At 36.0% G+C, this 24,380-nt stretch overlaps 2 protein-coding genes across 2 annotated transcripts in view; one reads left to right on the plus strand and one right to left on the minus strand.

Annotated features, from left to right (window-relative positions):
- Positions 1-9,343: 9,343 nt before the first annotated feature.
- CHRNA5 (cholinergic receptor, nicotinic, alpha 5 (neuronal)) lies at positions 9,344-15,879 on the plus strand. The gene is made up of 5 exons (XM_009330106.1): positions 9,344-9,489; positions 10,337-10,381; positions 11,733-11,842; positions 12,793-13,624; positions 15,718-15,879. Exons 2-5 carry the CDS (start codon positions 10,355-10,357, stop codon positions 15,877-15,879), a joined length of 1,131 nt encoding a protein of 376 aa, XP_009328381.1. The 5' UTR covers positions 9,344-9,489; positions 10,337-10,354.
- A 3,475-nt stretch (positions 15,880-19,354) lies between these two features.
- CHRNA3 (cholinergic receptor, nicotinic, alpha 3 (neuronal)) overlaps positions 19,355-24,380 on the minus strand; it is a 7,924-nt gene continuing 2,898 nt past the window's right edge. Inside the window, exons 4-7 of the mRNA XM_009330108.1 lie at positions 23,783-23,813; positions 23,249-23,358; positions 21,005-22,016; positions 19,355-19,483 (exon numbers count right to left, since the gene is read on the minus strand). Of these exons, the coding sequence (XP_009328383.1) occupies positions 19,355-19,483; positions 21,005-22,016; positions 23,249-23,358; positions 23,783-23,813 (1,282 nt within the window). The remainder of the gene's footprint in view (positions 19,484-21,004; positions 22,017-23,248; positions 23,359-23,782; positions 23,814-24,380) is intronic.

The following is a 24,380-nucleotide window of genomic DNA, read 5'->3' on the forward strand; positions in this document are numbered from 1 at the left end:
GTGTGGAAAAATGAGGCGGGTTTTTGCGTGTGTGGGGAAATGCTGCCGGGGTTGAGGCGGCCACGCATCACGCTTCGTTTTCCACGCCGTCAACTTTTGCCAAGACGAGGCTAAAATAAGGCTGATTTCAAGGTGAAGCGGGGTTCTGGCGGTCGCTGAGGAGTGCTGAGGTAGGGATTGCTGGACTTCGGCTAGTTTGTAAAAAAAAAAATGGACGTGACCTACAGAGACCGTGGTCAAACGGGCTCACCAGAGCTGCCCCTTTCGCAGAAGAGGGGGAAAAATGCCTTTGACAAACTACGGCTTTTCAGGTGCCTATCAGTCATGACTACCACATATTTCATTACGCCGTTGTTACGCTTTTTAAATGAATATATAACGCTTTGAAGATTTGAAGTGTCATAGCTTTCAATTTTTGCTCCGTTCACTTACTCAAACGAGGTACAGTTGTCGATTTGTGGTGCACGCTCTTTGCTTTTGCAGCTGGTATGGAGGTAAATTTACAGAATGTATTTTAATAATTGCAATATTGCATGTGGATCTGGCTGCACATAAAAATGCCCCTCTTAAGAATATATAACAAAATTCTTTTTAGTTTGGTTGTGCGTTATTTCTCTGACTTTAAAAGAGTCGGTCTCATAATTCAATCAGGATGTAACTTTCAGAGTTGAAGGATGTAAAATAGCATGTGAAGGTAAAATGTTTATAAAATTACACAAAGATTAAAGGAGCAAAATCAATGCTCTTTCAAAGAATTATTTAGAAATAGTTATTTCAAAACATTGCTTTTACGTAATTTATGGGTACGTTGCTAAGAGTTTTGCAAGACGTCTTGAAGTCATGACTGCAATATTTGCAAGCAGAAAGGAAATTAATGAAAAGTAAAATTGGCTTTTTTAATATTAGCTCAAAATTGAAAAAATGGTCATAAGTATGGTTTAAGGAAAGTAAATTGTATTGACATCTTGGTTTTAATTCAACATACAAAAACAGTAGTATTGCTAAATGTGATTTAAAAGACTATTCTTGGTCTCAGTATTTGGAAAAGTAGTGTTTTTCATCATGGCAGAAGATATTATTGTATGAAATTATTATTAGTTACTTTATTAGTATATGTGCCTGTATGGAAGTACTTGCAGTCAGGTTAAGCCAAAATTTGCCTTTTGGCACAAGCCAACAGTTTTGACTTCATTGAGAATTAATCATATATAGTGAGGATAAAATCTTTTCACAATTTGTTTGCTCTAAAATAAAATGAAATTTGCTATTAAGAAGATGAAAAACATTATAGCTACCTACTATTAAAATGTAGGGCAAATTAGGGAAATAACCTAAATCAGTGTATCATGTATATACGGTTAAAATTATTTTAGAGGTATTGCTTTGCATGTGGTACAGTAATCATTTTTAGAAGTGAATTATGGATGTGACTTTGTTTTTAGGATACTTTAGGAGTGCTTGAAAATGAATGTGGTGTTCCCTTTAGTTGGTAGTCTGGAGGTGAACTAACCCTTTATCCTGGATTTGACAAGACAAAATACGTGCTGATTTAAAATACAGTAAAACTATAAGTTTTGTTCCTTGCTCTGAATCTTAAACTAACAGGTAAGACTTAAATGCACAAATTGAATCAAGATTAACAGCCACCTATAGCTCTGCTATGCCATGCTGCAGACCTGTGATAGTGTTTCCTTGGGAGTTCATACACCCAAACGTTTTCCACTCAGTTTAACAGATCAGATCCTTCTCCCTGCCCAAAAGGAAGCTGCAAACCTTCCTGCTTGTATGGGTTTCTTGTGGTTTTGTTTTTTGTTTTTTTTTCTCTTAAAATATTTTGTGCTTTCTTTAGAGATTCTTAGGAAGAAAAACATGAGCGTTGATTTGTGAAGAAATGCCTGTGCTGATTTGTAGAAGGAACTGTGGAAGGAAGTACTTGCACAGTTTCCCACTTTTCAGAATGGTAAAATGTGATTTTTGTATAACAGTATATGTTCTGAAATCTACTCTGCATCTGTTCTTGAGCAGAGTATCTGATTTCTAAACAGAGTATCTGATTCCTATGAGCCGTAGGATTATATGTTCCAGTGTATCCAAGACTGCAATCGAGCTGCATGAGCAAAATGTGGCAGAAGGTAACGGCAATGCGCAGCTTCTGTAGCACCCGGGGCCGCACTGACAACTTGTGAGAAGCCCAAGGCCTGTGTCTTCTTTGCATAAAGGTCTTATTTACATAAATTGTGGATTTGTGTTTACTTCCATGATGCATACCCTCTAAATTTATATGAATAGATGGTTCTACTTTTAAGATTCTACATACTTGTTCTTCCTTTTACTCCTTGCACTATCTGCACTTGAATACACACTTTTTGCTGCTTGCATTCAGCATTCCTCAGTGCTGTCTTCGCAGTCCATCTTCAGTCCTTATTGACAGGTCAACAGTCAGTGAAAATGAGGCAATGGTTAAAAGTGGTATAGAGAGAGATGGCAAAATGCTGGATCTGTTACAGAAAAAGTCCCCCTGACTTCAGAGCAACCGGAATCTTTACCCTGATATGAGGCAGTCCTTTCATGTGCCCTAGCTGTTGGGCAGGGAGTTCTTCTGTCTGCTGAAAGCTGAGTGGAGAATATTAGTGTCAACGAACTCACGAGGAAATGCTGTGCCATGCCACAGACCTGTAACGTTAGCGCTGTAGGTGGCTGTTAATCAGGAGACTACTGCTGGCAATAGCTTCACTATAGAGTTCAGGAGGCTGTTTGGCATATTGTGTGTATTTACCATAGAATCCATAGCACGTTTAATCATTTAAATTTGAGTTGAATGTAAGAAACATCTTCCCTGCTTTCTACGTGCAGCTCTTGCACCTCTATCCATATTGGTAAGTGCTAAGCAATATTGCAGTTCAAAGTCCTTGATAGTTTCATGTCCACAATATGTCATTTCATGTTGCTACTTGTTGGCAGGAGATTGATATACTAGGTAAAAGAGAAGGCAGAAATCCTCCTAATAACTTGAAGGTCCTGGAGTAAACGAAAAATCATAAAAGTTCCTGCAGCAGCTAGCAGCTGCCAGGCATGTATTAATACACAGTGATAGCAATACAAGGCTGTCACTTTTGTACTCTCAACCTTTGATACCGCAAGACAACCTCTGAACAAAAGAAAGCAGAACAAATTTGCAAAAAGCCACCAACAAGAAACGGTCAAGAATAACCACCTTTTCCATGCTTGTAGGTGTAGTGATGGGCTTTGGCTTTACTTTTTGAACAGGGGAGAAAAAGGTACTTGTGGAAGTACAGGATGTAATAGCTGGCATTTCTGACTCTTGTTCAGTAAATTGAATAGAGTTAGTAATCCTGCTTTGACTTACAGACTTTCTAGTAAAGATGATTTTGATCTTCCTAAATGCTTACTGTTAACCAAACACTTGACTGTTAGTGATTGGAATCTCGGCAGTTCCTAAAGCATAGAAGGAAAACTAGGCAAAAAGATTGAAGACCATACAGAAAGTATGACTCACGATCCTTTTAGAGGGAGGGGGGGATCAGTACAGAAATAAAACTTCCATTTTATACATCATTTAATATATTACATATCTTTTCTGCTTAATGAAGTAGTGGTGGGAGATGATTTAGAATGTAAAGGGAGGCTTAGACAGAGAGAGATAGGTGTAGTAAATATTGAACATGATATTGTTCTACTTTTTCCTGTCTGCTGCAATATAAATATGACTTGCAGTTAGAATTGTCACCACCAAAATATTGTGATGTGACTAGATTTGTTTGGGGAAAAATTGTGAATGTAAAGGAGAAAAAGCACTGATGCTCACTAGACTAAGTTAGTTTGTAGCAAAGATGGAAAACTCTTCCCTCCCCCCCCCCCAAAAACACCCCCCGTAAAAGACCTCTGAACAATTTTTAGAGTAAGATTTAAACAGTTAACCATTGTACTTCTAGACTTCCTAGTGCTTCCGTTGTTATAAATTATGTAAAATGTATCACTTAAGAAAAAATCACAGTATCATCTTAATAAAAAATACTAGTGTACTGAAGGCAGGTGTACTGTATATGTTCATTCACCTTCCTGGTTTGTAGGCAAACTATTATTTGCATTGTAGTTTGTAGTAGTTAGATTAGTGGATAACAGTCTATATGTTATGATAGCACACCGTTAAAGTATCTAAAGTTAACTACAAAATATGGATATTTTGCCATGTTTATTGTCCTTAGTAGTGTTCTTTTTCGTTATAGTGGTATATGATTATAAATCTGCATTAGTAATATATATTACTTCTGAATCTACATCTTAACATTAGGCTACTAAAACCTGACCCTTTCCCTTCTTACATGGACCTCTCTTGAAAATGCACCAAGTAGTGATCCAAAGAAAACCTGAAATCATTAACACTCAATTATATAAATTAGAAAATGCTTTGAACTACATCGTTTAAAGTATAAGGACCAGCGTTATACCTGCAGTCCCAGTGTGGTTCTTAGACACTTTATCTAAGGAAGTGCAGAGGAATATGGAGTTCAAAGAAAGTTTATTCTTTGGAGAAACATGGACTGTGATGTTCTCTTGTTTAAAAACAAACAAAAATTTATGAAAAGATATGAGGTATAGCTGTAACACTAAATATTTCACCAGTAATTCTTGTAAAAAGAATACTGCTGCTAAATCATATTAAGATGCTAAGAAGTTTCATCCTAATGATACAGTAAGAAACAATGTAAAAAGATTTTACAAAAGAATAACATTTTTGTAATCTGTTTGAAGCATTTAAAAAGTCTGCCACTAGCAGCACTAGTGAAATTTTGACTTGAGAACATTAACAAAATGAATAGACATGTACATGTTTTGTCATGCTATTCATGCATCTGAGACCCATGTAATGCTTCCTCTTCTTTTCTAAATAGCTCTTCCAAAGTACTTTAATAAAAGCAGTTTGTTAAATGTTTAGGGGGGAAATGGTAGGACTGAATTTTTAAATATAGTTGTGTTCAAGGTCAAGTGTTTAGTTAGAATTTCTACTTACCTTTTTGTCAAAAGTGTGCTCCAACTACTTCAAAGTTTAAAAAAATTGAATCATTAGTCTGCTTTGTGCATAAATGTTTGTCTCCTTTTTGCAGAATTCAAATTTCGGCCCTCCAGCATTTTCTCATGTGATTTAGGTTTTTTTGCTGAACATGGAATCACACTGAGAGGGATTGAACAGAGGAGAGTTTCAGGTGTAAATTATAAAATCAACGTTGTCATTGGGATTTATCACTGAACAGTATAGAGACCCTACCTTTGATTTAGACTGTGGAAGTTACCTGAGCGCAACAGAAGTAAAGCCACACAAACACAGGCATGCTTAGAATTGCCCTTCAAAGGCTACAGATCTTCTCAGTTTTTTTAGTACAGTGAGCTAGTAGCAGGGGTGAATGCTTCCATAATCTCTTACCCTCTGATTTAGTATGAGACTTGTACTCCAGGTTGTTTGTTTGCTAATCTTGCTAGTTGTAGGTTTTAACCTCTTTCTGCTTTTCTCCAACCAGCATAGCCAGTCTGCTGCCTTAAGCCACTAACTGTATTTGTCCTCTTTTCTGTAATTTTTTTTCTGCTTGCCACCAGTTCTTCACTTTTTTTAATTGATGTTAACACCAATAAGTAACTAAGAATTACACCCTCTATTCTAAACTTAAAAGCATACAGACACACGGAAAAGAGAAATTAAACATGCAGTCTGTGTAACAAATGAGCTGTGTGAATCTATTAAATAAAATATGGAAAGATAGGAGTGGTTATTTAATTTATTTTTGCTGACTCTTAATATATTGTTACCATCTCCAGCCTCCTCATGGAGTTCTCCTTTGTATAAGCTGCCTTTCATAGACCAGTATGCCCCATCTTATTAATAAACAGAATAAACTAGAAATATGAAAAAGTGTGGCTATTTCTGTGACAGAAAAAAAAGAAAAAAATCTAGTTGAACTACATTGTTAGTAAAAATGGTCATCTTAATAAATCAGTGAGTATACTGTAGGTCTGAGCGTAAAATATTTGAAAAAATTTCTGTAAGTATATAAAAGTGGTAAAGGAACACGTCCCCATTTAGCATAGCGGAGAAGATTCTGTGTTTTAAGAGAAGCTTAATCTGGAAACAGCATGTACCCTGAAGATGTTGTATTGCTATACAGGAGGTCATCTTACAGGAACACAGAAATGGTGAAAGTGCAACTTTGCCTCTGCATTGCTTCAAGGTCAGTTAACGGAGAGAGAATACCCAGCTGCATAGTCATTCTCAAATTGTACAAAAAATTCAGTTGAGAGTTGTAACTGTAAAAGGGAAATGTAATTAATGCTAATAAAAAAATCAAGTATTTGTGAAATATTAGGCTGAAATATACACAAAACCATTCATAATTCAGGAAATAGGGATATAGAAATAGAGAAATTGTGTTTTCAGGAAGCATTCTTTTGGATGTCTGTAAAAAGCAGGACTTGGCAACTCTATGTATAGATACAAGAAAAATTCCTTGGCTAATGAGGATACACTGAACTTAAGGTATCAATAAAAATAAATATATTTTAACCTAATAGCTGTGAAGGTAACTTGTGTGTCTGTAACTTTCTGTTGCTGGATCCTTTTTGGCAGCAATTCTTATGTCCTGTGTGTTTTCATGTATCCACCTGAGGTATGCTCAGTGGTACAACGCAAGTTGCCCGTCAGTTCTTTGCTATTACACAACCCACATGTCAACAATCTTGAAATGGAAAGATATTAAATTGTAGAGCATGTATAAATAATACCCCTTGAAGAGCAATAGGTTGCTAAGTGTTTGTGAATGAATGAAATACAACCGTAAACAGGTAGATTTGTATTTTGAGACAGAAGGGCGAACTATCTTAAAACCCAAATGCTGATTTGGCCTGCAGCAAGAACCATTCAGCAGCATGTTAGTGTCTGGTAAGATTTGGAGAGAAAAGGAGTCCTGCTACTCCCACTTTGATCCTATTCCTTAAGCGATATTCTGCTTTTGCTCCTACTATAAAATGTCAGAGAAAATCCAGCTAGTATTCCTAATAGTTCTACTGGACTGCCCCAAATCTGCAGTGCAGAAGGCAGGGAATTCTCTTGTGGTTGGGCTCTGCAATGCTTCGGGTGTTTTGTCTGAAGGATCTGTAAATGCAGCCTTTTGCAGCGCCGCAGAAAGTTGTTGCTGTCACAAAAGCACTTTGATGAATGGGAGGGACCTTAAAAACTTACATTGCCTGTCTTAGTTGTCCAGGCTGCAGTGGTTGCAGTCACATAGAACTAGCTTAGGTCCATCTAAACTAATGGCTTAAATGGTGTTAGCCAAGCCTCTGCAATGAATGCAAGCCATCAAACTATTGATCAAGTTCTAAGGTAAATTTTGCAAGTTGTGTTGAAATGAGAACTGACACCCTATGCAAGTATGGTGCTACCTGACATAACTGATACTTTAGTAATCCCAGGCAATTCTAAAATTTTAGTCCTCTTCAATGTCTAATAATCTCTGATTTACCAAATGGTGATGCTAGTGAACTTCAAATAGAAATTGTTTATACTGCCTTTAATTGATGTTTTTGTTGCCTTTACCTTCTTTTATGAGAAGGGCTAAATACCATCAGTGTTTTTTCTGCATGTATCGTTCACTACTTTATCTACTTCTGTTATGTTCACTAAATTCACCTCCTCTCCAAACAAAATAATGTTAATCTTTTAAATCTCTCCTTGCATGGATGACTGTCTCTGTTTTTAATCTGTTTGACGTTCTCTGGTGCTTTTCGGTTTCTGAGATATCTTTTTTCAGATGGATGCTGTTAGTGAGCACATCATTTCTAGAGAGGTCATGCCATACGTTTATGTAATGGTACAATATTTTAAATCTGCATTAAAAAGAGATGGTTGTGAACATCTATCTTTGGTTTACTCTGTCCCTTAAACTGACTATAATAATTGGTAGGTCTTTTTTAGGCAGTAGTTTCAGTCAGTTTAAATCTCACCGGTGAGTAGTAAAAATCTTTGTTTAGAGCGTCTGTTCATGTCTTCTGGTGGTTGCTCTGACTTCTGTCTGGGAATTGGAGACCCTTTTGGAGCCATTCCCTCCAAGGTGATGTGTGTAGCTTGTGCCGCTTCTTGAGGCGGTGGCCTTCTTCAGGTCTTTCACAGTGCCTTTGAAAGCTGTTCTTACTTGAGTTATTTAGCTAGACACTGATCTTGCCTTTTTTTCCTCCCCTCTTTCCATATCTTCCCCAAGTTTGTCCTTCTCTTGTTATTTAGGGTATATAATTTTTTGCATGGGTTCTCATAATGGAGAAACCTTAAACCGCCTTTTTTTGGGTAGCAGGGTCTCTACTGATACACTTCAGTGAGACCACATTGGTAAAAAACCTCGTTTTTTGTGGATTCCCAAAGATAAAGGACAGCGGTTGCTTGATGAGGTGCTTTAGGACAACTTACATATCTCTCTTAAAGTCTGGGATGCTCTCTGCCTGCAGTTTCTGCATCTACAATACCTTCTTTTCCAAAGCTCTGCCACATATTCCATTCTCTTAGGAGACAAAAGAAGACATTTAGTTTCCACTTCTTTGTAAGCTGTACAAAGACTTTTTTGGCTGTTCCAGGTCATCAGTCAGTCTCCAGACATTGAAATGACTCCTTGAGAACTATGAAAAAGAAGTAGCTGAATGTATACTATTACTTAACTAGAAAGGTGCTTTCCAGTCAATATAACATTAGAATAGGTAGAGGATAGACTGGTAAATAGATTGGCACATGGGTTTAAGATACAAAACAGTGTGGGGAAACAGTGCTCTACAAGTACTGCAAAGTTTATACATCACGGATGTGACCAAACATTAGAAGAAATAATGCATAAAACGTGAAGAGACTGATGTTTCAAACTGGAGCGCAAGTTATGCAGTATACTAGAGACCTGCATAGTGTGGATGTAGGTTTTTAAAAAGTACCACCTTGTTCTAAAATGATAGAACTTCAGTCCCTCATAGATAAGTTTTCAGTTTTAGATGAGTTCCAGAATTGCATGGCACCACATAGATGATATAAGTGCATTTTGCCTTTATTACTACTAAAATTGTCTTGATGTTCTTGAGTCATAGATTTTAAAAGTGTGATAGTGGTATGGAGATGTAATAAAACCAGGTAGCTTTACAAAATTCTTCTTCCAAGAAGAAGCCGTGCTTCCGGAGAAAAGGGGATAAGATGAGAAATTTAACTCTGCATAAACATAGCTATAGCTCTTTGGACACAGGAATGCAGATGTACACTGTTCATTTAAATCGATGTTAATAAATTACTTTTTTTATATAGGTGTATCTGAACCTTCTTTTATTGCTAAAAGTGAAGATCGTTTGTTTAAACATTTATTTGAAGACTATCAAAGATGGGTTCGTCCAGTGGAACGCTTGAATGACACAATAAAAATAAAGTTTGGCCTTGCAATCTCTCAACTAGTAGATGTGGTATGTATAGTAAATAAGTTTGTTTATTTTTTTACCCTAATTTTTAAATTCTGGAACATAATGTCATCTGAAATAATTGTGCATATTTTAGCTTAAACACAATAGATTAAACCTCTAAAATTATTATCAGCATAATAAAAAAATGCATGAAGAAGTGAATGCAAAGAATTTGAGAAGACAAATGGCTCTTATGTTTAGTGGCATTTTCAGGAAAAAAAAGTGAGTGAAATTCTTAAGCCTAGGGAATTGCGTTTTAATTTATTTATTCAATGCGAAAACTACATATTTTTAAACTTTATCAATCTCATTTCTGTAAAATTCAGGAACACTTGCAAATAATACTCTTTTTCCCCCCTTAAACAGCAAAAAAACCTTTAAGGTTTCAAATACGTCATTTCCATAGTAATGAAGATTATCTCTTGGCATTACCTGTGATGTAGAACAGATCAACTAGATTTTTTTTTTTCCCTCTGATACTTATTCACTTCAGAATCTTCTTTTCAAATTGAATTCACTGTTTATAGCTATAAGAGGAGTTTTTCTTCCACGTGTTGGCTGTTCCTTTATGTTTCCATAGAAAAACAGTAAGACTGCATAAGATACAATCAAATAAAAAAATGGAAGGGGAGAGACACAGAAGGGGAAAAATATCACTTTTAACAGCTAAATAATCAAAGGTCATAATTGTATGTTTAAAAAGTTCTCATATAAACATACTTATCAGTGACTGGAATGCTTTTAAAAGTGTGTTTTGTATTTTAAATTACAGACCTCTGAACTAAAGCAGCTAGTTACTATGAATGTACTGTGCAGATTTTTTTTCATAAAAGTTGCTTTATTTTTATAGGATGAGAAAAATCAATTGATGACAACAAATGTCTGGTTGAAACAGGTATGTGTAAAATATCGACGAAAAATTCTGAAGCTTCATAACTGCAAGTCAATGTTGGAAGAAACTTTTCTAATTAATTGCATGTTCAAAAATCTTAGTTGCTGCATGAATTTTTATTTTACATAGTATCTTTAAAAAATGTCCCTGGAAATTCTTTAAAGGATTAATTGTTATAAAACTCTTAAAAAACCCTAAAACAAACAAAAAAGCTAAATTTAAAAAATTTACCTAATTAAAAGAAATCTGATATGGCATTGCATGGCCATTTAATATACCAAGGTGTGTATATCCAACCATAAAGTTACTGCTTCAGTACAGAAGTTTTTGAAAAACTATATTAAGAAAAATACGGGTTTGTGTAGTCTTTTGCGTAATAGTTTTAAGATCTTTCTCTTGTGGGGTATTTGAGACTATCAGATGAACATCACTGAAGAATTTAAGTTTCAAAATTGTATAAGCTTGCTCTAAAGAGCTACTTTTTCCTCTATGGGCAGGAGAAAGCCTCAAGCTTTATAATAATCAGAGTCCAGTGCTAAACTTAATGGTCACTATTAGCTTGGGAAATGCTGCTCACAAATCATTCTTGATTTAACTTAGAAGAATGTTTGCAGACCCTGATTACACTTACTAGTTTACTAAATTATTTTTGTTTGGGCTACTTCCTTTGTTGGTTTTTTCCTGTTGTTTCCCATTCCCTTCTTCTCCAGCAAGTGTAATTTCAGGCAAAGTTTTTCTTTTCAGGAAAACGTTGAGACTACTCAGCAAGTATGAGATGGCAATATGGCGATGATAATGTTTTGTGCCCTCTTAATAATTTTTGCAGAACTTGTTGCAGTTGAACCAGTTCAAATAAAATAACTGACCTAAATATGCATTTAAAATTCTATGTGATCATGAATTCTTAGAAACTTGAATTTTTCCTCTTGAGCTTTTAGTTCAAGTATAAAATTACCAAAGTACTACTATGCTTTTAATGGTGCTATTTTTAGTGTTGCTGGTAGAAATAGGAATGACTGTCTTGTCAGAGTTGCAGCATGATTTTCTTTTTTTTGTGATGAAAATGTTTAAATTGCTTTTGATCGGCTTCCAAAGTCATTGATATTCATTCAAAACAAGCTTTTTTCAAATTTAATTGTCTGTACAGAAATACTGTCAAGTGGCTCTTACAACAGAAAACAAATATTGGATGAGGTAAATGGATGTCTGTTCAGCAAATTCACTGTTGTATGCAAATTTTAGAAGCCAGTTTGATTTTTTTTTTAATTGCCTATTTATCTATTTTCATTGTCTTGCCCTGCTTAAATCAACTTCACAATAATAACAACGATTTTTACATCTCACATATCCACAGGAATGGATAGATGTAAAATTAAGGTGGAATCCTGAAGACTATGCTGGAATAACTTCTATTCGTGTCCCATCAGATTCTATTTGGATTCCAGATATTGTGTTGTATGACAAGTAAGATTTGAATCTTTTCATATAAAATACATTTACTTTCTAACTCTACTGCTTCTAGGAGGCTCATTGGATAGATATGCATGTACATTTAGTAGAGCTAAGAATGTGTGGAAGAATTTGCCTCTGAATGCAAATGGTTTTTGTTGCCATGTTAAATGCTTAAATGTTTTACTTTGCTTCTGTATGGAATTTCTAGTCTTTTTGGAAAGTTTATTTCCACTTCTTTGTGTAAACTCTCTTTTTAATTAGAAAACAATGTCTTGCACAGTGCTGGGTACAAACTAATAGGGAGGGAAGCAACTAATTCATGCTGTTTGTAAGTCATATTCAGCATGGATTTAAAATGAAGTACACTCAACTCTAAGTTTTCTTTTTTGTTGTTGTTGTTTGGGGTTTTTCTTGAGAATTAACAGATTTCAGAAGTATTAACTTTTAAATTAACCTTTCTGCTCAACTCAGGTACATACACAATGCTTTTACATTTCCTGACTTGTTGAGTCAGGGAAAAAGGCTGTTGCAGTGATTGTAAATTCAAGTTTGGAGGTGGCACATGAGTATTATTTTACCTGTTTTGTGACTTTTTTCTTCAATAATTATGATTTGGCCAAATGGAAAAGTATTTATGCTGTATTACCAATAGAAACACCAGAGTTTGGTCATGCTGCTAAAGGTCAGGATTTTTACAGTCCTTTCATAAGTCATTGGGACCACAGAAAGTTACACAGATCTTTTAATGACTTGAAAATATTCTTCACTCTTCCAAAGCTGTTTACCTGTGTGAGATTCAGATTAAAAAAAAAAAGAGTTGACTATGAACACAATACAAAATTTTTGCTATGAAGGGAGAGAAGGGATAAACAGCTGAAATGACAATAATAAAGCATATTTTCTTATTTAAAAACACACCCCCACCCCATTGTAACTGCATGCATATATCTCTCTTCTTTCAGTGCAGATGGACGTTTTGAGGGAACGTCTACAAAAACTGTGGTAAAATATGATGGCACCATTGCTTGGACTCCACCAGCAAACTACAAAAGTTCTTGTACTATTGATGTAACCTTCTTCCCCTTTGACCTCCAAAATTGCTCTATGAAATTTGGTTCCTGGACTTACGATGGCTCACAGGTTGATATAATTCTTGAAGATTATGATGTTGACAAAAGAGACTTTTTTGATAATGGAGAATGGGAAATAGTGACTGCAACAGGGAGCAAAGGAAATAGGACTGATGGATGCTGCTGGTATCCTTTTGTTACATATTCATTTATAATTAGACGTTTACCACTTTTTTACACATTGTTTCTCATTATTCCTTGTATTGGGCTTTCGTTTCTAACTGTTCTTGTCTTCTATCTTCCTTCAAATGAAGGCGAAAAAATTTCACTTTGCACTTCAGTACTGGTATCTTTGACTGTTTTTCTTCTTGTTATTGAAGAGATTATTCCATCATCTTCTAAAGTTATCCCACTTATAGGAGAGTACTTGGTGTTTACTATGATATTTGTGACATTGTCCATTGTGATAACTGTCTTTGCTATTAATATTCACCATCGCTCTTCGTCTACACACAATGCTATGGCACCTTGGGTTCGCAAGATATTTCTTCACAAACTTCCCAAGCTGCTTTGCATGAGAAGTCATGTAGACAGATACTTTGCTCAGAAGGAGGAAACAGGAAATATGAATGGATCAGAATCATCTAGGAACACCTTGGAAGCAGCTCTAGATTCTATCCGATATATTACAAGACATGTTATGAAGGAGAATGAAGTGCGTGAGGTGGGTGTATTAGTCATATTACACTGATTTTGTAAAACTGGAAATTAGAAAACCAAGTAATGGTTTACTATGCAGTTGCATATTAAATATGTGTTATGGGATTTCCAGTTTTTATACTTCACTGGAAGCTGTGTAGTTATTTCCACTGGAAAGAAGTACAAGTTATGGTACAACACTGAGAATTCTTATAGATTTTGGCCTGTACAATACAGTCCTTGGGTTCTTTAAAGTCGTTTGCTTTCTTCTAGAAGTAAGTTCATGTTGTTAATTACACATTTTCAGAGATACTTGTCTGTTACAAGAGCATGTACGGTAACTGTTCCCTACAGTGCTGCTGGATGTTACTTTCATGATGAGAGAAGTAGGTATTTTTCATTTTAATGTTATATCTGAAGGCTATCTGAAAAATGCATTTGCCTTACATTTTCAGAATAAACACTGCTAAGCCTTATTTTGCAGCTTTCAATTCCAAATAAAAACAATTTTTAATGCCCTAACTTATATTAGTTTAAATACAAGCTATAGCCATATGTTGGACATTCTGTGCTGAGATCAAACATGGATTAGATGACTTCTTGAGTGTTCTCTTCTAGCCTTATTATTATTTGTCCCTAAGTTATATCAAAAGATGCCAAACGCTTTTTTCAGTCTGTACGTTTGCACTCTGAACTATCCTTACTGGATGTTTACACCATTCGGGTAAGAGCATTATGAATCTTTTTTTCTTTCCATGCTTTTTAAACTAGCACCATTGGTACATCAGATACTTAAATGTTACTTTGAGGCTAGTGTAGAAATATAGAAGTTTGTTGTGTGGTCTCATAATGCTGCTATCTGTTTCTGATGGCAAGACCTGAGATTCTTTCAATTTATACAGAAGTTACTGTCTTCAAAAGTTGTTGGTTGCTGAGAGCGTGTTCTCACATGCTAGCCTAGGTGTAAGCTAACTCCTCTAATGTATCTTGTCAGGACTCGGTTCTGACATTATCACAAGGGATCCAGCCTAGATTTTGAATAAACGTATCTACTGTACTGTTAAAACAGCATCTAATACCCCTGCATTGTATAAACAACACAAATAGAGTAGTTTGCTATTAAAGACATAATTTCCTGTAAATTAAGGGTCAGTTTTCTTTCTCTTACTGAACTTACTCTATTTGTCTGTGAGTGACAAGAGAGGTGATAAGTATTTTGTTTTTCAGGTGCAATGTTGTTGTGACTCTAAACGTCAGAAATTAATATACAGCTGACTGGGGATTCACTTGTTTTATTATTTGGGCTCCAGAGAATGCAAGCTTTAATTGCAGAAGTTGTTAAAACTTTTTTAAAAATTAAAAACTACACAGCTAGTGCCCTTGTAGCCTTACCTCTTAGGAAGCAGTAGGCTTGGGAAATGTGGATTGCTCCAGTTCAAATCAAAGACAATTGTTTGGCAGGGTTTTAATTTGCTTGCACAATTATATCTGCTATAGTTGCAAAACTGTGTATAGAGACGAATAATCCTATCAAAAAGGAAAATAGTCTTGAAAGTACTGTGAGTATTCTCCCTAGTGTATAATTCTGTGCAGCAGTGACTTCACAGCTTTCAGATCTTGTATGTAACACAACAGCTCCTGTCTACTGTTAATTTTTTTTAATTTTATTTTGGTTTGGGGGTGTGGGGGGGTTGTTTTGTTTTTGTGTTCTTGTTCTTTTTTGGTTTGTTTGCTTGTTTTCTTTACAACTTTGCTTCTAGCTCCTGCCCTGGAATTCCACTTTATGATGAGGCCGTGGCAGGCTAAATTCTGCAGTATGTTAGAAAATTGCATACCGATTTCATCTCTCTGTAGTTGAGGATGTTCAGTGCTTGTCAGGGTCAGTTTCTGCATTAAAATCTAGTATTGGTCTGTATAGCTTACCAGTCTTCATAGAAGGAAGTTTATTCCTGTTTTAGCTCATAGTGTAATTATAAAAAGTTATTAAAGGGGGTTACCAAATGGACCTGATCTGGAAAAAAGTGTGCTGTAAAGTGATTAAGAATTTCAGGGTTTGGTGCTGTATTTTTACCTGTTCTCGCACATATTGATCAACTCTTATGCTCTTTTTTTTTTTAGGTTGTTGAAGACTGGAAATTTATTGCTCAGGTGCTTGATCGAATGTTCTTATGGACTTTTCTTCTGGTTTCAGTAATTGGATCACTTGTGTTATTTATTCCTGTTATTCATAAATGGGCAAGTATAATAGTACCTACACATATAGGCAGTACAAATGCATAAGATATTTTTGGATCTGTCTCCTGCTAATATGGCTCTAGAAAGTTTTGCAATAGCCCTATTTCCACGCACGTTCTTTGTAGGCATGTTTCTGATAGAGTAAAAAAAAAAAAAATCCAAAACCAGAAAATTATGTTTATATTAAAGCATGGCATCCCTAGGACACATAGAAGTCAATTTGCTTATTGCCAGTCTACTAAGTTACTTCTAAATCAGGTCAGAATTAAAAGGACCTTCTCAAGCACTTGCATGCATGATATGTCAAAAAAGCATACACTGACACCTGCTGTGAAGGAGAAGGATTTAAAATTTTTTTTAATGATGATCATTGTAGTCCAATTATTAAATTACTATATAAATTGTTATATTTAGTGTTAACTATTTGCAGGTATTTACACAGTAGAGTTGCTTATTTCAATTTAGTACGTAAAGGAGAATTTTTATCAGCTCTCTTGAATGTGTTGTAAAAGTATAAAGTTTCTACAGAGTAAATTTAAAATAATAATAAAAATACCAGTTAAACTTCCCATATATTCAACATGTAAGTAAAAATAGTGATTTGGCTCTGTTTTGCCTTTATAAATTTTCAGTGGAATTTGCTGCTAAATTTCAAACCTTGTTAATTCTATCATACTAACATGAACATTTAATACAGTAAGCCTTAAAATGCCTACAGGATACATGTATTTCGATATCTCTGTATCAGCTATGGAAAGGAAGGCAAAGACAATTAAATGCGTTCCCAAGTTGCACAAGTATTTTAATGGACCGGAACATTCAGATTTCTTCATTCTTGATGAAGAGTTTGATACCGTATGTTAGCGCAAACATGTTAATAATTTCCTGCCTTTGTGTGTTTCTCAGAATTAAGTTTTTAGGCACTCCCCAAATTCCTTCTACCTGTGCTTTTCTGAAGGAAATGGGTTGAAAAATATTATGCCCTGTAACCAAATACAGATAATTAAGTTTTCACACATTTGTTAAATCGAACTTAGAAAGCTATCTTTAATAGGTTCTCTCATTTAAAGAACCATAAGTAACTCTAAGCAGCGAGGACTTACAGCTTTCTATACTTTCTTTTTTTCTGAGAGTGTTGAAAACTGACTTGCAACTTTTTAATTATTCCATTAAAATATATTCTTTAAATACTGACTTTAAATTCTTTACATTCATGCCGATGCCACCTTTCTTAAAAGCTTTATTTCTGGAAGAGACTCTAAAATAGATGGGGGGTTTCCTACACCAAAGTTTTGTCAGTGTATTCCATAATATAGTTGCATCCTGCAGGGCTAATACAGTAATGCCAAGCTAGAGCAAGTCTTGGGAAGTTTTTATCTGATTAAATTACTACATTAATAATAACATGTTTAGGTGAGAAGTTTAATGTAGATTGTGGTATCTTTGATAATGGAAGTTTTTATGGTGGTTATGAATTTGGAGAACGGATACATATTTTCCCCCTCCCCCTGTATCTCTTTTAGAATAGCACTGTTTGGCACTGTACTGATTAGAATACTGATTGCTTGTGTCGTAATTTATATATAATTGAATATTTATTTCAAATTGTTTTCACCTGTAGGACATTCTTGGTTTTGTGTAAATTTTTAAGGCTCACAGGCAGCGAAATGATGCCAGGCGAGCCTTTTTTTTTTTTTAATACCAACTTATAAATAATTCTGATTGTAAAGGAAGTCAGTCTTCCTCTTCAGTTATACAATTACATCTGGCATTGGATATCCATATTTCCTCTATTCCTGTCATAATTAATTTTAAAGGTGAATTTACAAAGATTATCTGATTTAATCCATTAATATAATAATTTTAACTTTCTCAGTATTATTAAGATTAAACAATGCATCAGTGACTTTCTCTGTGTGGAAGTTGCAGAAATACTTCAGATATCTTATTTCCTCTTCAAATGCAAAATTTCTTTTTATAGTCTTCCTTGGGTTTGAATTACTGAGGTTTACTCTTACCTGAACAGAAAGCAAAGTAAGTAAAACTATAGATTAGCTATATATATTATTTTTTTTAACTCCCCACCTCACCTCTTTCCCCTCATTAAATGATGTCTGTAGACTGTCCAATTATATCATAAGGTGACTAGCAGGATTGTGGCCAACGGAGTCCCAGTCTTTATACTAGTAACTGACAATTTTTGCAAATGCATGAATTTTTTAGTCACTTCTACAATCTGGTCGTGGTAAATACAGATAAGATAGCTGACACTAGAATCCTTGGGGTCTTCAGCTTATCAGGTGTGTCTGCAACAAAATAATTTTAATAGACTCAGAAGCGTGGACCTTTACTTACGTAACTTGTTTCTGAATGTGTTGAACTGTAGCTATTGCTACCTTACATAGGTTTTTTGTCACTCGGTCAAAATAAATGAAATAAAAAGCACAATTTTCAACAGCTTGATTCTCTTTATTTTCATAAATGTTACATCACTTGGTACACTGTATTTCCAAAAAGTTTCCAGTTTGGTACAGAGAGAACAGTTCATATTTTTACAAATTATTTTCTCATTACAGTGTTTTGTTGCATTCTTCATTCATGCTTTTAAATTATCTGCAGTTACTGATTAAAAAAAAAAGTATGCCTAAGAAGCAATTTTAGCATACTTAACAGGACTATTTTGTATCTACCTGCCTTGCCTTGTCATAAAACACTTCGCCATAGCAGGATGCTTCTGTATCCAAACTATCCTATCAAAGTATTTTGATCCTTTGCATAACCTGCAGACTGCATCTTAGTGTGTGTTTTGCTTGTATGCAGTTTTAAACATTATTAGGTTTGAATAGCTTGTTTTTTCTGACAGTCTTCTCATACATTGCAATATGGGGATGCACAGAGTTTACATTATGGCTGCTTTATTACCATAATCTATTATTTACCTATTTGTTTTCCTTTTGTAATAAACCTGGCCATGGTCCTTTCCTCCCGCTGTTGGAGTCAGTTTACACACCAGGTGGCAATGTCTGCATTCTAGCAATTTGGTATGTATGCTTCCTAAGCCATTTCGTCCTCGTGAGGGCATTCATTGAACTCAGTATGAACTTATTCCCAGAAGATCCTGTCACGCTCTGAAGAGACTCAGCACCAGACTTGTGGAAACAAATCTAGTAGCCCAAAGTATTCAACCTGTCTTGACTTTCTGAATATTCATATAATTTTCAGTCTCTTTATCAACCCCTTCTTAAACCATTCCTATAAAGTTTAATGTACTACCTACATCTCTTCCAGTTATTGCAAAAAGTAGCTGTCAAGCATAGCTCATATTACTTCGAGATTAGCTGTCATAAAGGTTCAAAACTTTTTTTTTTCACATTTTAACAAAGCCTTCTTGGTCTAGCAAAGTTGAGGCCAAGAGAGATCCTTATTCTACTACACGTAGAAGGGACGTCAGGTGCTGGGGTGGGGGTACAGAGTTGGTTGGCAAAAGTTTCCTTTGATTTCACAACATACTATTTAATATTTACATTTCATCTCCAGCCATCAAAGGTTGTAAAAACAATCCTGCTGTTCCTAGAATACATACCAGGATGAAAACCCATAGAAAAATACGATCGATTACCATGGCAACGTATTTCCAGTCATCCTGAATCTGAAAAATAAATTGAATAGCAAGTAGGCATGTTTATTAGATGAATAACTTGCAGTAGCAATTAGTACCATTTTATGTAGGAAGCACAATTTTTTTCCATATGTAGATGTCTTTGCACATCTTGCATATCTCTGTTTTCATTGACAAATGAATTAATCTTGAAGAAGCTTCATTTGAATATGCTATTTGTGGCAAAGCCAAAAGCTACTTCTTCAGATACAAAAAGCTGTTCACCAAGACACTGGACTTCACGAGATACAACTTCTTCTGTATGCCAAAAATGAAAGTGAAAAGCTTTACATTCTTAGGTGATCAGGTTTTTACTGAAACAGACTGCTCCTACTGGTCTTTAGGCAGTATGTAAAAAGGCAAAGATATAATATATATATTATAATTATTTGGTATATAATTATTTGGTACCTTTCTTATGTAGTACTGAAATTTGATAGTTCTCATGCGTGGTGTAAAATTCATCTCCTTACCTTCCATGTAGAGAGGGAACCAAGTTTCCAAAAACCAGGTTTTTCTATTTATCTTTTTTTTTACAGTGGGCATTATAACAAGAGTGACACTGAAGTATTATATGTGTTATATATTAATAGTAACTACATTAGGCGATCATTTTAGTTACTCTTGAGATTACAATTTAAATTTTTACTTCATTTTCTCTTCAGGAAGGCTAACAAATTAATGATACATTTGTTGTTTTTGAAATTTTGCGCTTTTTAGCTTAGAACTTGTTTGTTAAGGCAGACTTAAAAAAACCAAAACACCCCCATATTTTCTATACCAACTAATTCTAAATAAAGTTCTGATTTCAGCGTAAATGAAATAACTTCATTCTACCTTCAAGTGCCATACTGCAGAGGATTTAAGTTCAGTGATGATTGTGGTGGTGTGGCTACTGTTCTTCGTATATTTGAGGAACATGATAAAAAGAAAAGGTTATTTTTTTTTTATTGCATCAAGATGCAGTTTTATGAAAGATGATGGTCCCTGTCTTGTAGCAGTTGTCTCATTTAGCTACAAGCACTTTACTCTGCAGCAGCTGCAGAATAAGCAACAACATCACTGTGAAGAACATTCATTCTTATGTACTTTATTATTGATGGTAAGCTGTGGGAGGGAGAATGTAACTTTCTAAAGGCCACAGGGTCAGCAAATTCCACTATTAAGATTATAACTTGGAAAATCCGCACTCTGAATCTTGTAGGACAGATACTCAAGTGTGTTTCCCTAGCAGTGGTTACCTTAATGTTCTTCACTCAGTATGTGTGTTGTCAATAAAGAGAATGTTGTGCAACAGAGCTGCTCCCCAAAATTATCTACATTCAAAATTGCATATACTTGTAATACAGCTTGGGTAATTTACTTGTATAAAATAATGGTCTGTGTTGTCCTTTCTCTCTTTTTTTTTTCTTTTTTTTTTGGGGGGGGGTGTGGTGTGTTGAGATCTTTTTCTTACAAAACACACTAATGGCAAATGTCTGCAGTTTGAGTAATAGTAAAATACGTTCTTACCTCTTTTGCTTCATTCTGCATTTTCATATTTTCTGCAATGTATTTAACACTTTCAATAGCATCTCTCATTTCTGGTGACAGAACTGAAAATGAAAACAGAGGATCTACAGACTCAGAGCTTGAACTTCTTGTGAGATTGCCACTGAAATCTGAGAACTTCATTCGTTGATACTGACAACAGCTGCATGCCACATCTTGACATACAAAGCCATCTTTGCAGCATTTGGTTTCAGAACTGTTGAAGCAATTTAAGTTTGAAAACTCAGAAGTGAAAAATGGTTTTGGCTTCTGATTATTCTCTTCATCACTGGCAGGCCTTGTCATAAACATGATCCTGGGAAGTAAGTTCAAGAAAATGGTTCTCACCCACACAGGCATTGTGTGTGTCTTGGGTGTTCTGTAGTGCACGTTAAGTACAAATACCGTAATGACAATAGATAGAGTTACAAATATCATGGTGAAAAGGAGGTATTCCCCAATAAGCGGAATTACCAGGGAAGTAGAAGGTATGGTTTCTGTGATAACAAGAAGGAACACTGTTAAAGATAGAAGGACTGATATGCAGAGTGTCACCTTCTCACCACAGTCTGAAGGCAAATAGAAAACTAATACAGTCAGAAAAGAAATCAGCAGACATGGAATAATCATATTGATAGTGTAAAATAAAGGTAAACGCCTAATGTAAAGAGAATATGTGATGTCTGGATATATCTCTTCACAGCAGTTGTATTTGATGTCATGTTTATACCCAGGAGCTTTAATAATAGCCCATTCTCCGCTCTCCCAGTAATCTTTCAGGTTCATTGTAGAGCCAATTAAAACTAAGTCAATTTTCGCTTTATCGTAAGACCAGGAACCAAACTTCATGGTACAGTTCTGGTAGTCAAATGGGAAGTAGGTTACATCTATTTTACATGAGCTTTTAAATATAGCTGGAGGTATCCAGGTCACATCACCCGTGTATTTTAATAGGGCCTTTGTCTTGTCATCAACCTGGAAGTCCCCAACTGCGCTGTAAAGCAAATAAAAATAATAAAAATTAGACTGCAACTACTTCAGGTAGTTTCATAGATTCAGATCATATACGTTAACTCTTTAATCTGTTTTGGGAAAGTCAGCAATTACATGTTGACATGGAGCTGAACTGCGTATGCAGGACTGAGTCAGTGGCTGTCAAATTTGGATAGTTAAACTGAAATAAACAGCTGTATAAATTTACTGTGGAGGATTTGAAAGGAAATATTCTCCCTTAGAATAATATGACTCAGTGCAGTCAATATTCAAAGCAGCAAACAGGAGATTGCAAATGGCAGTTCGACTAGATGATTGTTGTAGGTCCCTTCCAGCTGAACTATTTTATTCTATTCTGTTCTAGATCAAGCCCATCAGAACCCAAGGGCTGATAAGAGGATACCTGCAGTACTGGTATTTCCACCTCTTCTCTGGACAGTGCAGGTAGTAACTATGGAAAGAGGGAGTAGGGTTGGGGTACATCTTTGCATAAGGAGTGTATTTGGTGAGGGGTTTTTTTAGTCCCACATTGCTATCCTGATCACACGGATCATAAAAGATCCCTATAACTATTTCAGTTGTTTAGAAGAAAAAGTAAAACTAAAAAGGTAATAAAAAAAATTTTAAGGCCACAGTTAGGAGCTTCATCACTGTTGTTTCATAGACCTAAGTTTTGGATCTGTGTAACTAAATCCATTTCACCGAGAACTGCTTCCATACATAGCAGAGGGATCCATTTAGTTATGGTTTGGCTCCTCACAGTCACGGAAACTGACATCCAAAGTAAATTTACCAGTGGCTTTTATATGTCAACACTATTATTATAAAGGTGTCAAATCGCAAGTGAAACTGCTAAAAAGCTAGAATTTGCAGGTTTTTTCAGTTAAAGGTCTGACTCACAGACAAGAACTCACCAGTCTAAGGGAATTTCTTGCCACCTCCCTTGTGGACAGTGATAAAAATAATAGTAAAAGTGGGGGCTTGTAAAGGGGAAAAGCAAAGTTCACTTTGCCCTGCTCATTTGCAGCTCCAGGTTCGGAGCTGGCTCCTGCCCGGTGATGTTGATCTAGATGGTGTGGAGGCGAGTACAGCAACAGGGAGATGTGGGACACAGGTGTGTTGAAAAGCAGGCTTTTTCAGTTAATTCAGTGAACCTGCTGCTGATTTTTTTTAAATTAGTAACATCACCCCCCTTCTTCCCGAATTAAGAAGATAAACATGCAAAAGCCTTACTTGTTATATAAAACAATATCTGGCTTCCAGATCTGGCCAGATGGCACTCTGATGAATTCAGCACCTCCGTAGTCCGCTGGATTCCACCGAAGCTTGTAATCGTTCCAGATCTAATTGTGGAAGAAATGAGTCTATGTTAGGTTTGTGAAGAAATTGAGATTCAGTGGACTAGACTCAAACCAAGTGCTGTCATACTGCACTCAAACCAAGTGTCACTTCTCGGGTTGTTTTATTTTGGATACTGCAGTGATTAGATGTTTCTTTAACAAACATGTATGTCTGGTGTTAAGTCACATGGAGATTGTGGGCCTATTGGTCCAGATATGACTTAGAGGTGTGTGACTCCATGTCCCAGGAATGTCTACTCAGTAGTTGAAACAAGGTGAAAGAGGGAATAAGACACTCCTGCCAGAAAGTGTAGGACTTTAATAATAACTTGGGTCTCAAAAAGCCAGGTATCTGTGAGATGGTGAAAACAAATTCATAGGAGGCTCTGGTGCTAGATGGGAGCATTGAGTGAAGGACCCTGGGTACGTGGGTTAGAAAGAGCTGCAGGATGTCATTGCTCAGTTAAATAACAGTCTTGTTCATTAGGGCTTGTTAAACCCCAGTTTAACAAAGTTGAATATTAAGCTGAAGCCGGGAATGAAGTTGCTTATCAAGGTGACTGCAACAGTGAGTAATTGCATTTTTAACCCATAAAGACTCTTTTAAGTGAAGTCAAGTTTTTGGTTTGTTCTCAGTTTCCGGGAGCTAAACAGCATGAAGTGATGCTGTGCGGGACCTCTGCGCTGAGGTGCTTCCTCTGTGCATCAGCGTCTGCCAAGGCAGAGTGCTTGGGAGCCTTCAGAGCAAAAATATAGTATTTAGTGGCAATGTTAAGTGTAGGAAGGCTTGGGCTGCAGCTGACAACTCACAGCCCGAGTTGAACAGCTGCACCCCGAGCCAGGCCCGTGTTTAAATGCTGCAGCACCCAGAGTCGGTGAGACAGAAACGTGGAAGGGTCGGTGGCGACGACGCTGTTTCTGGTCGGTCAGTGAACGAGGTGGGAGGTGCCCCCTTGCAGGGGTTCGGCTGGGGCTGGGCCCGGGCCCTCGCCCTGCCCGGCCCTCCGCGCCGCCTGCCGGGGCAG

Source organism: Pygoscelis adeliae, unplaced genomic scaffold (assembly GCF_000699105.1).
Source record: "Pygoscelis adeliae isolate BGI_AS28 unplaced genomic scaffold, ASM69910v1 Scaffold298, whole genome shotgun sequence".
NCBI lineage: Eukaryota > Metazoa > Chordata > Aves > Sphenisciformes > Spheniscidae > Pygoscelis > Pygoscelis adeliae.

Bases quoted from the DNA above. Each gene is read 5' to 3' on its own strand.
- CHRNA5 (XM_009330106.1), top strand. From the start codon at position 10,355: ATGACAACAAATGTCTGGTTGAAACAG. The intron at 11,843-12,792 runs GTAAGATTTGAA...CTCTTCTTTCAG, and splicing joins GATATTGTGTTGTATGACAA to TGCAGATGGACGTTTTGAGG. The intron at 13,625-15,717 runs GTGGGTGTATTA...TTTTTTTTTTAG, and splicing joins AGGAGAATGAAGTGCGTGAG to GTTGTTGAAGACTGGAAATT.